Source organism: Pseudopodoces humilis, chromosome 1 (genome assembly GCF_049639895.1).
Source record: "Pseudopodoces humilis isolate 2021_Gansu_Grassland_sample_001 chromosome 1, ASM4963989v1, whole genome shotgun sequence".
NCBI lineage: Eukaryota > Metazoa > Chordata > Aves > Passeriformes > Paridae > Pseudopodoces > Pseudopodoces humilis.
The window spans coordinates 133742334-133757042 of NC_142200.1; the positions used below are offsets into that span (position 1 = coordinate 133742334).

The 14709-nt window shown below is 36.2% G+C and overlaps 1 protein-coding gene across 9 annotated transcripts in view; it reads left to right on the forward strand.

Moving 5' to 3' along the window:
- MLLT10 (MLLT10 histone lysine methyltransferase DOT1L cofactor) overlaps positions 1-14709 on the forward strand; it is a 133246-nt gene that overhangs the window by 19606 nt on the left and 98931 nt on the right. For 7 of the 9 annotated variants that reach the window (XR_015772120.1, XR_015772119.1, XR_015772121.1 and 4 more), the window contains exons 3-4: positions 1893-1947; positions 14425-14534. Coding sequence is in view for 3 of the 9 variants with exons in the window: in XM_014248596.2 (XP_014104071.1) it covers positions 1893-1947; positions 14425-14534 (165 nt within the window). In the remaining 6 variants the exon portion in view is untranslated. The remainder of the gene's footprint in view (positions 1-1892; positions 1948-14424; positions 14535-14709) is intronic. The other 2 variants (XR_015772124.1, XR_015772123.1) reach the window with 2 other exon arrangements.

A 14709-nucleotide genomic window follows, 5' to 3' on the forward strand; every position in this document is an offset into this window, starting at 1 on the left:
TGGTAATGGAGAATAGCACTGTTCAGGGAACAGCCAAAAGAACAGGGTTTCCATTCTGTTTGAAGGATATGGTGTTAAGTTTGTGTCTGATGATCTTGTTTTGCTTAAGATTATTAGGTTTGTATGCTTTGAGTTGTCCCTAATCTGGAAATACATAAAGGTTGTAATATGGTGATTTATAGGTGTAGGATCCTGTATAGTGGTGTTTCTGTACTTGTAATTTGGAGCATTTTAAGTGGAACTTGTGTCAAATCTGGTAATTTCTGTCATCTCTAATTTGGAATTGGTTCACATGCTCTAGGACACATATATAAACATGATATTAGGAACTTGAAAGGAGTCAGTGATGGAAGAAAAACTGTTCTGTTGTGATCCTGGTGTATGTTGAAAGACTATTACATCATAGATGACTTTGACCCAGGACTGGAAAGGATGCTAAGCAAGGTTGCAGATGATACAAAACTGGTAGGGGCTGTTGAATCCCTTGAAGGCAGGGAGGCCCTATGGAGAGACCTTCATAAATTAGAGGGCTGGGCAATTACCAACAGTATGAAGTTTAAGAAGGGCAAATGCCAGACTCTCCACGTGGGATGGGGCAGCTGTGGATGTACAGACAGACTGGGGAATGAGAGGATGGAGAGCAGCCCTTTGAGGTCCTGGGGGTGCTGATCACTGGCAAGTTGACATGAGCCAGCTGAGCCAGCACTGCCCTAGCAGCCAGGAGGGCCAACCCTGTCCTGGGTGGGTACCAGGCACAGCATGGCCAGCCAGGCAAGGGAGGGAATTGTCCCGCTCTGCTCTGAGCTGGGGCGGCCTTACCTCGAGTGCCGGAGGCGGTTCTGGGTGCCACAATATAAAAAGGACATTAAACTGTTAGAGTGTCCAAAGGAGGGCCCTGAGGATGGTGAAGGACATTGAGGGGAAGCCATGTGAGGAGCAGCTGAGGTCTCTTGGGTTATTCACCTTGGAGGAGACTAAGACATCATCGGAGTCTACGACTTCCTCATGTGGGGAAGAGGAGGGTCAGGCACTGATTTCTTATCTGTGGTGACCAATGCCAGGGCCCAAGAGAATGGTCTGAGGTTGTGTCAGGGGAGGTTTAGGTTAGATATTAGATAAATGTTCATCCCCCGGAGGGTGGTTGCACACTTAATAGGCTCCCTATGGAAGTAGTCACAGCACCAAGAGTGCTGACAGAGGTCCAGAAGCATTTGGACAATACTCTTCAGCACTCTTGGGATGGGGCTGTGCAGGAGGATTAAGAGTTGGGCTTTGAACCTTGCGGGTCCCTTGCAGTTCAGCTTATTCTGTCATTCTGTGATCAAACTGCTTATTTCCAAGTGTGGTTTTGCTACAGTTGTGAACTTCTGACCTCCTCTTTCTGAGACAGAAAGTGAGGTTGGTTTTCATGTCTCAGGATAAGTGGGAGTCAGCAGAGGCTTTGTAGACAACCATAGTTATGTGCACTTGTGCTGATCATATCTACAGCACTTCTTTCGTGATTGACCATCTTGGTCAATACAGAGAGACCAGGAGAAGGAAGTACAGTAGGGACTGTGCCCAAGCTTTTTGGCATTTAAGTCTACCCTGTGCTATAGTTTTTGGAGGCTTGTCTCCAGAATTCCAGGGTGTGGAATCCAGGAAGAAAATCTAGGCAGTAGAACTGTGAGCAGCTTTAATGTGTGTCATAGTTTAAAGATCTGGTGGAGAAAGCTTTATTTTTCACAAACTAACATTAATATTCGAGTAAAGGTTAAGGGGAAACACACCCATTCACTTTTAAAGAATGGTTACTTCCTTAATATCAGATAAGTTTTAATGTGTGTGGTTTCTTTTTCAATGCTTCTGTGATCATTCCATTTTTTTTATTTTATTTTTGCTTTTTTTCCTAGAGATGTGAATTATGCCCTCATAAGGATGGTGCTTTAAAGAGAACAGATAATGGGGGTAAGTTTTATTCTTGCTTTTTGTGAACTCTCTTATTTTGTATGAGGGAAATAAATCTGTGGAAAAAAAATTATAGGGATCCTAAACATAAATTAAAACACTGACTGCTTTCTAAAGAGATAACTATTTTACAGTAACCCTTATTTGTCCACTTTAGGTTCAATTTACTTTGAGGACATCTTACCATTATTCTTAGTTTCGTTTTTAGGAAAAAAGTTACAGTAGAAAAACTGCATTTTAACATAAGGTTTAATGGGTGAAATGGATGAATTTTATGTGTATTTAGTTGGAGCCTGAGCATTTATAGAAAGCTGTTGAAAGTGTACCATTCATGGAGAAAAGTGGAATTTTTATGTCTGCAGCCCAGACTGAATGCATCAGTGCATTTTCATAGGTTGACTCTTTCATGCCTGATTTACTAATAGGTTCTGTAACAAAGAAGTTAGAGCTGGAAAGTTGCAGTAGTGATTACCTCTCCCTTGCATCTTTCTAATTTCACTGTTCAGGTTATCATTAGTTCTGCTCCTGCTGAGTAGAACTGCTAGTGAAGGTCTCCACTGAATATTCTGTCTTGATTATGTTATACTAATAGCTGGGTGATATGAGTGCAGAAATTTCAATTAACTTTTCAATCACTTTTGGAATGCTGCCTTTTCTTTCCAGTAGGTATTTCTAAATTCCCATCCATCATCTATCTGTAAATAGCCTGGTCATTTTGATACTGAGCCCTTTCTCTTGTGAGAGGAGAAAGTATGATCTGTATTCTGGAATTTACTTGGACAGTCTATGTAAATTGTATTCCTCAGATTTTATGCTGTGTACATAATAGTCTAGCTAATTTATATCTTAGCTTTAGTGTTGATGCAGCTTTGCTATTTCTGTTGCTGTTGAGTTGCAGGAACGCAGGGCCTGCTCATGTTTTTTGTGCTGATCTACCCTTTCCCTTGTGTACCTTTGACTGCTCTGTTCATATATATGTATCTATATCTATGCTCTAGGTTTACCATTTTAGTTTAGTGACTCAAACACATCACTGAACTTAGTGCCCAGTACTTAAGTCTTACTTATCTTTAGTATTCCTCTCATATTGATACATGCAATGTTGAATTAATTTCTTTAGAAATGGCAGCTGGACACTTTCTTTTTATGAAATTGTAATAAGAAAGCCTCAGATGTCTTGAAATATACAGTAAAATTTGTGAAGTATGTAGTAGCTGAAGTGTTTTCTGGTTTTATACTGAAAGTAGTATTTGGGAATGCTTTGCTGTTGTCTGTGGTGGTCTTGAAACTTTGCATGAAGTCTTGAGAACTTTAATAGTGTGCATCAAAGATGTGAGCATCCTGTTAGTTAGCTATCTTGTGGCTCTGTTAATTGTAATTATAAGTAATTGTCTGAAAGTGAATTACTCTGTAAGATTGAAATGCTTTAAACAGCAAAGGTGTAACACTGTACTATAATTTTAATACCCAAGCGTTTTCATCAGTGAAAGCTTTATACTGAAAATTTCATAGCTGAGAGGCTTAAGAATTTATATTTTCTTCTGAAAATACCCAGCTTCTGTAACAGATCTTGTCCATGGTGTTGAAAACAGCAAATTCTACTTGGTGGACCAAATGTCCTTTAAATAATAGTTTTACAGAAGGATGTGCACCTTTAGTCATAAATACTTTCGGTCAAATACTTTGACTGGTGTTGCATTTCAGAAATCTGCATTCTTACCTGAAGCTTTCCTTTCAAAGGGTTGCCTAACAAGAGATTATGCCAGAAGATTTTTAGACTTAAAGAAATACTGTTGAAGATCAGATAATGGGCCTGTCAGTTGAAAAAGGCATTTTCAGTAGGTTAATACTTAATTTTTTTTAATGCTGTTACACTTTTTGTTGCTAAGCAAATTATAAAAAGATGTAGGTATTTGAGAAGAAACTTGGAAACAAATATTTCTGGTGAAACCTTGTAAGGATCTAGCTTTATAAACTTGTAATTATGCTGTCTTTCTCAAAGTATAGAAATAATTAAATAGTCTTAGCTTTTCAGAACAAGAGAAAAAATTGCTGATTTTAAGTTAGTGGTATAAGGTTTTTCTTCTTTCTGCCTTCTGGCAACAAATAACTTCATTTTGTAGCCAGAAAAAAACTGTGCTTTTTGTTTTGGATATACAGATAGTTTAGCCTGTATGTGCTCCTCTAGTGTTTTTTAACAGGCTTCTGTATATTTGCTTTATAATAAGGTGAAGGACTGTGTTTTGGGTGTTGAAGGTACTGTAATTTCTTTTATGTTCGGAATATTAATTAATTAATTAATTAATGAGGTACTGAGCTTTTACTGCCCCATTCCATGATTTTCTTAACCTGCAGTAAGATGCTGTTACTGCAATGAGGGTCCTTGCTATACATTGTTTCCTCTTTTGTGAAGGTACTAGCTTTTAAAACTTTCCCTTTTTTCTGCCCCTGCATTCCTTTTCAGCTACATGAAAACTTCTCTGACCTAGCTGCCCATGCTAATGGTGATAGAAGGAATGGTCAGGAGTGTTCTTTTAGCAGCAGCCTGTACATTAGCTGTCTTAAGTTAGTTGCACACCTGTAACTGAAGGCAGCCTAATCTTAGAGCTCTTTTGTAAAGGTGTTATCTTGCATTTAAGAACTCTGGGGCACTGCATGTATTACAGTAGTTTGGGAATCAAACTTGTGCTTTTATTATTAATTGACTATAAATATAATCAATTGACTATATATTATGGTAGCATATGGTGTGGTTGTGTTGGTGTTGGTATTTTGTTTTTTGTCCCTCCCTCCCACCCCCCCACATGGTGTGAGGTTCCTTTGTGTGCATTCTTCCTCCTGCTCCCCCTCCTTTTACTGGCCTTTTGCTGCTTATCTGACCGTTTGCTGGAGCTCACAATTTCTTTAGATTTGCTTTTCAGGTTTTATATTTTTGTTTGGAGTCTGACTCTGCTTTAGTTGTGCTTATCAGATTCATGTGTGTACTCCAGTGTCAGAATTACAATTTTCAGTTATTCCCTAAATATGGCATTATTGCAGCAGTACTGTCATGGATTTTACAGAGAACTTAAAAGTGACAGCCTGAGATAGGAAGAGGAGGGGAACATATCATGGAGGCCAATCAACATTTGTCCTGCTCTCTTTGTCATTGTGAACTAGGTTCTTGAGAAGGGTCTTGTGTGCCTTCTCAGAATAGTTTCCCAGCCTACTAGCATTTATGCTTCGGGACTTCTTGCTCCAGACATGGTATTTTTGTGTTTAATGGAAGACAAGTCCATCACAGTATTGAAATGTTCCCTCTGTATTAGTGTCCATAACGTGTGGCAAGGCGTTTTGCAGTTGATCAGTGTCTGTAGCTTTCTTTTGAACCTGTTACCTTGTGGTTTAATTTGTTGCCACTTGGAATTTGCAAACTGGAGTAGCAAAGGCCAATTATTCTGCCCTCACATTTCCTGTACCTCTTCCCATAACTTTTTTGGGTACTTTGGAGAGTACACAGATGCCTGCCTCTTCTTGGCTTGGTGATGGCAGCTACTGGTGCTGTAATCAGAACCTGAAGTGAGCCGAGAGAATTCTGTCTGGATTTGTGTGGAATATGTCCTAGTCTCATTCAGTGTCCCTCCTGTGCTTTCCATTGTCAGAGACCTGAACTGACCTTGAGCAGGAGTAGCTAAGGTCCGTTTGCACGGGCTTGTTCAGTCTCTGCACAGTGTGAAAGTGGCCATTCTGCTCCTGCACCTGCGCAGCTCTTGGAAACAATACTCTTGGATTTAGCCGAGTGGAGTCTGGACTGAATCTGTGGTGTGGTTTATCAGTCAGCAGGTTTATCTGTCCTAGGATTGTTAGGAGTTGGCTGTATTTAGCTACGTATTTGATTTAATTAATTTTTAAGAGTAATAGGACATTGCACAGTTATGAGCAGGGTATTTGTAAGAAATTTTAGGAATTAGCTTTGAATAAGTTTTAATATTTTGTCTGCCTAATATCTATGACTGTCTTAGGGCTATGGTTAAGTTTTGTGAACCAAAATTAATCCTTCCTGCATGTGGATTTCATTTTTACATAAACAGTAGGACTTTTTCAGTGTTCAGAGACTGGAATTATAGAAATTCTGTTAGGCTATTACCTGTTTTAAAAAAAAATTATTTATTCTTATTGACACTAAAAGTAGAAAAGTAAGATTGAATCATAAAAGGAACTTTTCTCTCTGAATATATTTGTTGACAGAATTTGTAGGTAAATTTGGTATTTATGTTCATTTAGGGGAACCATTGTGGTTTTAAACATGACTGAATGTAAAAGTTTTTTGAAATGAGGAAACCTGATACATATATGAGTTGCTTATTGATTTGCTGTCTTACGTTTAAGAAGGCTGTTGAAGGATTAATTTTCCTTTAGCTTGGTGGATTGGTAAGTGGATTAGTAGTTGGATAAAATACAAACACATTTTTTCAAAAACAGAGAAGCAACAAGTGAGCATTTGTTTGAAGGTACTCGAGAACTCTTGGTATTTGGCAGTTTTGGGCTTTTCAGTTCAGTAATTTTTCCCTTTTGCAGTAATTTCCTTTGGATTTTTGACACTCAGGGAGGAGGAAATAAAATCATGACCATTTGGACTGATTATAGCTTTTTGAATCCCAGTTCTTTTATCTTCTCACAATACTGAGTATACAGTCTGTTTTTTAAGCAAATTGTTCACTTGTACCTAATATAGTGCATCTCACATTTAGTTATCTTGCAGTAATCTTTTTCTACAATTTTCACTAAGCTTAAAAGATTTGATTTTGCTATACAAGTTGTTACTTTGAAATCTGATTCCAGTGGATGATGATCAGGAATGCTGTGTAACAGCATTCTTTGTGTGACTTTTTACCAAGACTTCTTTCATGCAGCTGCTTGGGGAAAGGCCAGCTAACAATGTGGTGGTTTTATGTCATGATCCAGACCCTCTTCCCACCCCCTGGGTTAGTGGCAGGATCTCCCAAGTCTATAAAAACATTATATGCTAGGCTTTTCCATTGCCGTTGTTATTATTAGAGTCTCACTGTCTGGTTTACTGTTCTGATGAGTTTTCTTGGTGTTAATGTCTAAGAATGTGAATGGTATAATGTTATATGTACACACTGAGACGTATGCTTTTTGCAAGTGCTTACCTACAAATGTTCTGGCCTTTTTGAGCAGATTTACAGCAGTGTGTGTATTTTTTTTTTTTCTGGGAAAGAGAAAAAAGAGAATAAATTTTAAATACTGCAGTAATAGAAATGCATGTATTACCATATAAAGTATTGTACGTTTATGATTTACATTACTGATATTCACAGTGTATATGTAGAAATGTTACTTTAGAGTTTTAGGTGCTTATTTATACACTTCTTCCTTTTGTTGTATGAAAGGATTTCTTGAGAGAGGTGGAAGAAACTCAATAATTCCATTGCATGCCAGATAGAATTATTAAAGCTATTAGCTTACTCAGTCGACCAATGGAATTTCATCGGTAGCTGTTTCAAAAACAAACTATTTGTTGTACTGCAGAGTGATGACTCAAAATAAATCAGTTCTTTACTTGAGGATTTAAGGATTTTCTTAATGGAGTATTTAGTGACATTCAGTAGTAGGACATTGTAGGATGAAGCCTTTTTCTTCATAGACAAATAGTATTTATTTTACCTTTTTTAACAAATTGCCTATTCTATATCAGTGACGTGGTTGACTACCAACAACACCAGTGGAAGTTCTAGTGGTTAGGGTGGCACCTTCTTTTCACCCCTTTTCAAAGGGTGGATCAAACAATATAATATGAATAATGCTGTATTATCTATAGAAAACTCTAAATGTTTATTTAATAAAGTAAGGAAAAGACAATAACTTCAGCTGATGGATTTCTTATCTGCAAGTTTTCTTGTTTTTACAGGAAAGGAAGATCAGGGGTAAAAGTATATGGAATGTGTTAATGAAGAGACACTTAACTAAAGGTTTAAAATAGTACTTAATCTTTCCCTTTGGCAAAGAGTAACAATAGTGATTTTAAGTACATGTTTGAAAAGTGAATCCAACAGAGTTGGATAGAGCTCAGCCTTTGGGTCAGTCAGCAGATCTGATAGTTGTGGAAACGGAGGGTGCAATTTCATGTAATCTAGGACAGCTGTTGACCTCTGCTGAAAGGAGGGGACTGTGGTTTTCCCCTGACTGGGTGTTTCTACACTGATGGTTTTCTGTATGGTAGTCATGTGACATCAGTGTGGATTGCTTCAGACCATTGACTGATGTTGCTTAAAGGTAAACTATTAAGTTTCCTGCAAATTAAGTAATGAGATGGAAAAAAAAATTATTTGCACTGCTACATAGCAAACTCATGCTGCAAGGAGAGGGCAAGAATGTACAGTCGAAAGGAAGGAGTAAGGCAAGATTCTGCTTTTCAGTGGCAGCCTACAGCTGAAATGGATTGAGGTGTATCCTTAATTGACAACTTGAAGCAGCCCTCATAAGAAACTAACATTTCAATAAGGAAAGATTTTTCTATGCTAGAATAATAAATACATTCTCTTGGTTTGGGAGTGAGCTATAGTTAGAAATAAAGTAAGACTTCTTTAATGAAATATAATGGACTCTTTAGGAACTTACAATGCATAAACAAATTTTGCTCTGACATTAATGCATGGTTAGGGGATGGTGATAATATCCAGAACTCTTGTGCTACCAGGCTGGTTCTGTGGCTGGAGTTCAGTGTGGCTTCATGATGCTGGTCCCTGCAGTGCATTCGTGCTTTTCTGCGCAGCTTCTGCACTGACCGTGGGTCATAGTGGAGTTCCTGCTCTTAATTCATGAGCAAGGCATGGGCTGCTCTTGTTGTGGATGGTAGGAAGGATTATATGATTGTTGCTGTTATTTTATTATGGAGTCAAAGACTATAAAAACAAGGCTTGAAAGTTTGCGCTGGAAGGCAGATTAAAAATACTATGAGTTTATTTACAGGGAAGGCACTTGTGAATAAAATTTTTGGCAATTCAGCAGTAGTTGTAAAGGCAAAAATTTAGTTAGATGGGTAATATACTGTGTATTATTTATCTTCTTGGCTTTTCTTTATTAATTTACTTTGGTAGAGTTTGCTTTTAATTATAAAGCTCTTTGTTGGCAACAGTCTTGTGTTTGCTGGTGGTGGAATTGGTAGGAATTACTTTTTCTGTTACATTAGGATAGCAGATCAACTGTTTATTTTCAACTAGGAGTCTGAAGTCTGAGCTTTGTTGCTCTGAACATTAGTGAACAATGTATGTTGCAATTATACCTGTTAAGTATGTACTGCTAGGTTTGCATTGAGTTAAATATCACTGAGGCATCAGAAATAAAAATCTCAGTGAGAGATTTGTAGCATTTGGATAGATTCTGTGGTGGTAATTAAACATTTTAGGAACTAGAATGAAACGTAAAAATTGGCAAAACTCAGTAGTGTGATTTTACAAGAGATAAATCAAAATAAAAATTCATTTAAGTGAAATGCTACAAGTCTCATGTGGTGTATTTAAACTTTGAAGACTTTCCAGCATGAATTTCCAGTTTTTGATATTGGAAGAAATTGTTTTCATTATTGTTATCAAAGCAGATTTCAGAGTTGCTTTATATGTGGTTTTACATGTTGTTTTAAAGTTGGTAGAATTTGTTTTCTAAGATCTTTCCAAAGGAAAATGTCTTATATTTGTGTAATGTTTTCTTAGAAACACACTGGATTTTTTTTAAAAAAGGTAAGCAGCATTTCCTGAAGTCACTGAATGTGAGAGTGTAGTTGAAGTAAATATTTTTAACTTTGTGTATCACCAATAAGTAAAAACTAAAAATGGTGTTTTACAGTTTATGGATGGAGGCACTGATTATTGTAGAGTATTGGGTTTTTGTGCAGCAAAAGAAGCAGTGAATCTGTCAGCCCATTGTAGTCTGAGGAGGTTTCTTCAGCAGTTTCAGAGAAAACAATTGTAGTAAGAGTGCACAGAAACAAGCAAACTTGGTGGCTAATTTGAATCCTTATGCTATGTTTTTTAGGCTTTCTGGTTTAAAAACAAAAACAAAGTAAGCAAGGCAAGCAATATCATCTGATAAAAATAATATTATTGAGAAGGTGCATATGTCAAAAGGCCACCATTTCAAAGACTGAAAAATAAATAAAATTTAAAAATTTGAGTATAAGGGAAAATTTTAAGAACATTTTGCAAGCTGCCAGTACGTCTATTCACAAAAACATCTGTCCTGCCCTCTCTTCCAGTTAAAGTTGTCATGAAAGTGAGATGAAACTGAAAGTGAATTGGATATAAGGAATTCAGTGGGGATAGTTAAGAATTTGTTAGCAATTACTGCAAGTTTAATAAGTAAAATTTAAAAAGCAAGTAATACATCTATGGCCATTGTCTGAATTCAAACCATACACAACTAAAGTGAATGGTAGCTTATCACTGATTTAAAGAGTAAATTATATGGTTTATAGAGATGGGTTTAATGAACTCATTTGGAGCAAAAGTGATCTTAAAAATGGCATGAGTTCCTGGCTAAATTTGGAGAAAAAAAGAGAAAAAATAGGAATATCTTGGTGTTATTTCTGTGCAGTGTTTGGGTGAACAGGAGAGCTGATAGAATAATTTCAGTTACAAAAGAAACTAGGGAGAATGTTTTAAATGTTATTGGATGTGTAGAACAGTGCTGTTGGAGGTTTTTATTTTATAATCTAAACCATAGGTGTACAACAGTATTTTTCACATTCAAACATTGGTAAAGCTTAAAAGGACTGGATTTAGTGATTGTTTTTTGGTTTTTTTTAATTCCTGGGTGAAAAGGAGGGAAAAGGTGTATAGTTGCTGATAAAATTTTAGTTGCCCTAGGATAATGTAGTAGGTGAGTTGAATAGGAAGTATATAGTTTATAGTGCAAACTTTATGGCTTAGATGGAGTAAATGGAAAAAGATGTATTTTAAGGTAGTCTTCAACATCACACATCCTTCTAAATGCTTGCTTCTCATATGGGCTTCTTTGTCCAGTTTGGATGGGTATCTTTAGGATGTTTCATTATCCCTGCATACAAAGAAGGCAGTTATCATTCAATAGGAAACAGCAGAAAAAAGCATTCAACTTTGATCATGGCAATAGGTCCTTTATTCTGTTAGGACTCTGAGCTCTGTGTTCAGCCTGAGTAGTTGTCTAAAAGAGAAGTAAATGTCATCAGTGGATCGAGAAGGTGTTTTTGCACTGCGTTCTATAGTCAGGAACACTCTCAGTTGCACAAAACATTACAGGTAAAACTGTTTATAGGTTTGTAGCTCATTCTCTCGAGGAGATCTATCACATGATGGCTGTAGGTGTCCTTACTTCTATGCTTATGCTTTTTAGAAATGATGGTTAGTCTCTTGATGTTTCAGAAAATGGTTCTTGTTTGCTTTATTTCTGTTTTCCTCATATTGTCTGGTTCTTATATGGCAAAATGGAATCTTCTTGACCTCCTTTAACTATGGAAGTTTCGTGGAGGAGTCTACAGACCTTGTAGTTCTTAGAAGGTGGAGATTGCACAGCACCTTTAGGCAACTGGTTCTTAACAGCGTTTGTTATGGAAAAGCATCTTCCTTACTCTTCCTAAAGGAAACTCTCCTTGACACTTCCAGGTCAACTGGGTGTTGCTCTCTGACAATTCTGTATTTCTTCACCAGTTAAACTTTTGACAAAAGAGTATTTAAGAATTTATGTAGAAGATATCTTGAATCCAAGTGGAATCTCTTGCTGAAGTTAGGCTTTTTTGGTGTAGGCATTTGAGGCTGATAACATAAGGGTGCTGCAGCCACCCCTCTGGTTAAATTATTCTTGGACATTATTGTGATTTTATATTATTGTGATTTATTATATTATTGTGATTTTCCAACAAGGCCAGATTATCTGGGATCTGAAGGTGCCAGATAGAAATCAGTGGATAGTGTCCCTTGTCCTCAATTCCATGGGTGCTTATTAGCCCATGTTCAAAAAGTGGTTTAGTGCTGTGGTGCTTCATTTGTTTCATTATATAGATACACTGGTTTAGTCTCATGAACGTTAAAAACCTGCTACTGGCCACAGTTGTGTTGGATGTGTACTTTCTATTTGTAAATAAGAATATATTGTAGTGTTGTGATTTATTTTTTTGTAGTCGATTAGTAAAAATTCTTTACATGCCTGAATTTCAGTTCACTTAGTAAGTGATTTCCCTCCCCGCCCCCCCCAATGTCTGTGGTATGTTTTGTATATTTATATTGTAATTTCCCATTATATGTAAGTGTAACTGGAGTACAGGCTTAATTACATCTGAAGCAAAAGCTTTTGCCATCTAATTATGTGTAGCCAACTGAAGAAGGTTTATTTTCTTCAAAATTTCAGTGTCACTTTTTTATTGGTTTAATGGCTTTATTAGATGAATGGTGTTTCTATTTGAGTTAATTTTTTGAGAGATGATTTAAACATAAATATTCACCATTAACACCATGTTAACATTTTTTTGTCTTTAGTAAGATGATTCTAGCTTAAGGCAGTTTGCAATTCTTAGAAAAGCCCTTATAAGCACTCTTTCCCTGAAGATATTTCAAGTAGACAAGCAAACAAAAAATGTTCACTTTTACTGGTTTTTATAGTTTTTTTTTTTCTCAGTCTGTCTGTTAATAATAATTTTAAAACAGTCTGTTGGAACAGGTTTTAAAAGCAGCTCAAGTTGGCAGTTTATACTTTTTTTACCCTACACTTTTATTAGTCTCATGCCTTTTCTGTACAGAATAATTCTACAGACTATTTGTGAATAAAATCATGGAGCAGTACAGATACTGTATTTAGTTGCAGTTGAAATACTAGAATGATATGGGTGGTACTGACTGTGGATGTTGACTGTATCTGTTGTGTGTGTGTGTGTGCAATTTTTGTTTTCCATAGAAATTGTAACTACCAATTTAGTAAATGGAGAGGGGGGCACCAGATCCGTTGGCAGAAAATGGAAAAGATTTAAGAAAAGTATCTGAAATTGCATATGTGCTTTTTATGCTAAATACCATTCCAGAGTCTCAACAATATTACTGTGAGCAAGCATAGCTTTGTGTTTAGCTCAGTGTAAGAGTCAGAGTACAGTTTGGTAAAGAAATGAGGGACTTCTAGATTTTGTAGAGTGATTGAAAAGAGAAAATCCAAGATGGAAGCTCAGAAAGGTCTGCAGTGAGACAGTATATGGTGGGTTTTGTGTTTAATTTTTTAACGTTTATTTTTGGAATTATTATTATTATTAATTATTATTACTAATATATTGTTGTTGTTGTTGTTTTTATTATAGCATGCATTTGCACAATGAAAATTTACTTTGCTTGCCTAATCTAATAATCTTCTAGATGATCTAATGATGTAAATCTGTCATTTTATGTCCTTAATATTTGCATACAAGTAATCCTGGGTAGGAGGAAAGCAGAACTATTTTTAAAGTATACTGAGGGTCTTGTGACAAGAGACTTCAGTTTTCCTCTTGGGGTAGAACAGAATTCGCAGCACGTGATTAGCTGCACCAAATTCACTTTTAGATGAGATGATAATACTTCTAATAATTCTGCTATTAATGTGAGCAGTGTGTTGCGTTAGCTATGTAGCGGCTTCTGCTAAGTTTACAGTTATGGCACAGGGTCCTCCACTGGAACAAACCATCAGCTCTCAGGATCTCTGTGTTGAAAAAAGGCTTAAAATTAATAGGTTTGTTTCTGACTTGGTGTTTTCCCCCACCTCCATCTGACCAAATGTCAGACAATTGACAATGTTGGCTTTCTCAGAATGTTGTTAAAGCACAGTATGGTAAGTGACTAACCATTTACTTATGACCCCCAAGTTAATGAATTAGCATAGGACTTGATATAGGTATTTGTATTCCTATGATAAAATGAGTTGGCCACAACTTTATAAATGGAAAAATAAGAGATTTCATACAGGAGATGTGACGGTGTGCATATGTGTCACAATTTCTTTCTACAGAAAGAAACAGGAGTCTATTCAAATCAGAATGACGTTTTTAAAATAAAAATTATACACAAAAGTCTTCTATGATTCTATGCTTGTAAGAATACCAGTTTGCTCAGATGCTGCTTCCTTTTTGCAGGACTTTATGTAGCTTTCATGCAATGACTGTATTAATCCAAGAAATAAAAAAAAAATTGTTTCTATCTTTGTGTGTCACGGTATAAATCATTAGTATTTGAATTTCATGGAGTATTGCTCATATAAATTCTCCCTGACTGCATTAAAAAATGTATTACTGATCGTCTAAACTTTGGATAACAAAAATGAAATGTAAACATGACTTAAGTGTAATTTATGTCCTTAATATTCTAAACAGTTAAAATAGTCTGTGGAACAAAAAAGTGTTGTAAAAGGTTCTTTTTACTATAATTGTACTACATTGAAATGTCTTTTAAGTTTCTAGAAAACATTAAATACAATTATAACTTTTTGTAGGTTGGGCTCATGTGGTTTGTGCTCTGTACATTCCCGAGGTGCAGTTTGCAAATGTTTCTACAATGGAGCCTATCGTGTTGCAGTCTGTTCCTCATGATCGTTATAATAAGGTATAATTATATGTCTTTTTATATCTAATACATTTGTTTTAAAACTTGTGAGCTTTAGTAATATAAAACTGTACTTCTTAGAATGCACTTTATATAAAATTCCTAAATGTGTGCAGCAATGCTCTAAGTTTTCTGCAATGTCTTTATTGTAAATTGAAGAATTAGGAAATCTGTA